Here is a 2,457-nt window from a genome sequence, read left to right as displayed (position 1 = left end):
CGCAGCCACGGGCGAGATGCACAGCAAAGAGCCGCTGGACCGCGAGGCCTTGGAAGACGAGCGGGGGCAGATGGTGGTGACAGTGGAAGTGTACGACCACGGCGTGCCACAGCTCAGCACCACGGTGAACGTCACCATCACCGTGGGGGTGAGCCCTGGGCACAAGCAGGGTCGTGCTGCGGCAGGCAGAGGCTTGGAGCTGGGCTATAAGGGCAGGGAGGGGATGTGGGATGCCCTGGTCGTGGTAGGGGCACTGTGTCCCAGAGGGAATAGTTGATGCAGAGAGGCAGAAGAGGGCTTGAGCGGCTACACTCCTGGAGCGGCTACAACCACGACCTTTACCTCCCGCAGGATGTGAACGACAACGCACCCATGTTCCTCAACCACTCCTATAAGTTCTCAGTCTTGGAAGACTCTCCAGGTAGAAGCTGCATGGCCAGGCTCATGGGACCAGCGGTGGCCCGGAGTCAGTGCCCATTGGCCACTGAGTGTGTCTCCGTCTACAGGGCTCTTCGTAGGTGACGTGGAGGCCACAGATGCTGACCGGACAGAGATCAATTCCCGCATTTCCTTCCTGCTTCAGCGGACCAGTGGCTCCAGCAACTTCTTGATCCGCTCATTCCACCTGGGGCCAGGGTACTATGAGGGTCAGCTGTCCATGGACCCTGACATGTCCCTGGACTATGACACCCTGCAGGAGAAGTTCTTCTCCTTGGTGGTGCTGGCAGAGAACACAGCTGCGGACAACGTGGGGGACACTGCCAATGTCTCGGTGGTGGTCCATATCCTAGACGTCAACGATGAACCCCCCACCATCCCGCTAGACTCACTGCAGGATGTGGATGTGAGGGAGAACATTACACAGCACAGTCTGGTCCACACGCTGGTCGCCTCCGACCCTGACACCAACCACTCACTGGTCTTTGAGGAGCTGGCAGTTGCCTGCTTCAAGGGGGCGAGCAGCGCCAGGGAGGTGTGCTGGGACTGGTTCTTGCTGACACCCAACGGCTCGGTGCTGGTGAACAGCTCGGACATCGACTACGAGCTGTGCGACACGGTGGTGCTCACACTGCGGGTGGAAGACCTGTACACTGAGAAGGGCAACCGCTACAGCCAGAACGGTATGGCACCCACTCCCCGCCGCTTCCACCACCACTGGGCACGGTGGGACCTGCTCCGGCCACCTCCAAGGAGGAGCTGTGGGGAGCAGGGCAAGAGCTGGGCGGTTTGCCGATGGAGGGAGGGTGTTCCCAGATCTTTTGGTCCCTGCCACAAGGACCTGAGCCTGCTGGGAGGCCGAGAAGCACAGGAGGGTGTTGCAGGGCTGCTCCATCAGCCACCGCAGCTCTGCTTTTGGGGCATTTGCAGAAACCCTGAGGATCCTCATCAGCGATGTGAACGACAACACACCAGTCTTCCAGCCCATCCTGGACACCTTTGGTGAGCAGCCAGAGTTGGTGTGTCCTTGTGGGCTCCTCTCTCCACCCACACGTGCTCTGCCACACTCCCCAGCAGTAGGGTCTTCCCCCAACCCGGGCAGGGCTACAGGGGGTACAGGGGCCAGGCTGGAGTAACCAACACTTCCCACGAAGGCTGTGGGTTCAAGGGCAGCGGGGGGATGCTCAGGGCTCTGCCAAGCCCAAGGGCTGTGTGGAAATGGGGTCTGCAGCAAGTCTGACTGCACTCCAGCATCACCCCACCATCCATCTGTCCTTCCCTGGCAGTGGTTGTCCCCGAAATCTCTCCTGTGGACCTGCAAGTGGCTACTGTGAGGGTGAGAAGCTGCGTGTGTGCGTCTGCCAGTCCGTGGAGCTGGGCTCGCCCGTTCCTGACCCGGAGAGCTGGTGGCCATCCCTATCTGTGTGCCATGCTCTGTCCCTGCAGGCCAAGGACGCTGACTCAGGGCCGAGGGGGGCCATCACCTTCTCCGTCGTCAGCGTGGTGCTCGTGGAGGACAACGGGGCCAGCCGGCCCTTTGAGAAACTCTTCAAGGTGGTGACAACAGAGGAGCAGGACAGCTACCTCGGGAGCATCCAGTGAGGCCGTGGGTCTGGGCTGGGGGGGAGGGATGCAGCTCGGCTCCTGCCAGTGGGACAAAGGCATTCTGGAGTCCTGCCCCAGGCACGGTGACAGGGTGGAGCTTTGGGGGTGGCCGTGCCCTTCTGGGGACATCCTGTGCACCCCAGTGGGATCATTGATGTCCCCAGGGTGGCCAGCAACCTGGATGGCTCGCTGAAGGGGCAGTACCAAGTGACGGTGGAGGCTCAGGACGGCGAGGCACCAGTGCATTCGGCGCAGACCGTGCTGAATGTGAGCATCACCCCGTCCCCCCATCCAGGGACACCCCCTGCCTGCCCAGCCCCGCTCACCCCTGCTCTCCCCGTGCAGATCTTTGCTGTGGATCAGAGCTACCGCGTTCGCCTCCAGTTCGTGAAAACGGTGGATGAAGTACAGAGT

The 2,457-nt window shown here is 61.6% G+C and overlaps 1 protein-coding gene across 1 annotated transcript in view; it reads left to right on the top strand.

The window, feature by feature from the left end:
* CDHR2 (cadherin-related family member 2) overlaps positions 1-2,457 on the top strand; it is a gene marked incomplete at its 3' end in the record, with an annotated part of 7,483 nt that overhangs the window by 4,717 nt on the left and 309 nt on the right. The window contains exons 15-22 of the mRNA XM_010152441.1: positions 6-148; positions 352-421; positions 507-1,121; positions 1,369-1,440; positions 1,725-1,774; positions 1,885-2,036; positions 2,187-2,310; positions 2,389-2,426. Of these exons, the coding sequence (XP_010150743.1) occupies positions 6-148; positions 352-421; positions 507-1,121; positions 1,369-1,440; positions 1,725-1,774; positions 1,885-2,036; positions 2,187-2,310; positions 2,389-2,426 (1,264 nt within the window). The remainder of the gene's footprint in view (positions 1-5; positions 149-351; positions 422-506; positions 1,122-1,368; positions 1,441-1,724; positions 1,775-1,884; positions 2,037-2,186; positions 2,311-2,388; positions 2,427-2,457) is intronic.

Source organism: Eurypyga helias, unplaced genomic scaffold (assembly GCF_000690775.1).
Source record: "Eurypyga helias isolate BGI_N326 unplaced genomic scaffold, ASM69077v1 scaffold33315, whole genome shotgun sequence".
Taxonomy (NCBI): Eukaryota; Metazoa; Chordata; class Aves; order Eurypygiformes; family Eurypygidae; genus Eurypyga; species Eurypyga helias.
The sequence above is the reverse complement of the archived record's forward strand: the minus strand, read 5'-3'. Positions and strand labels throughout refer to the sequence as shown.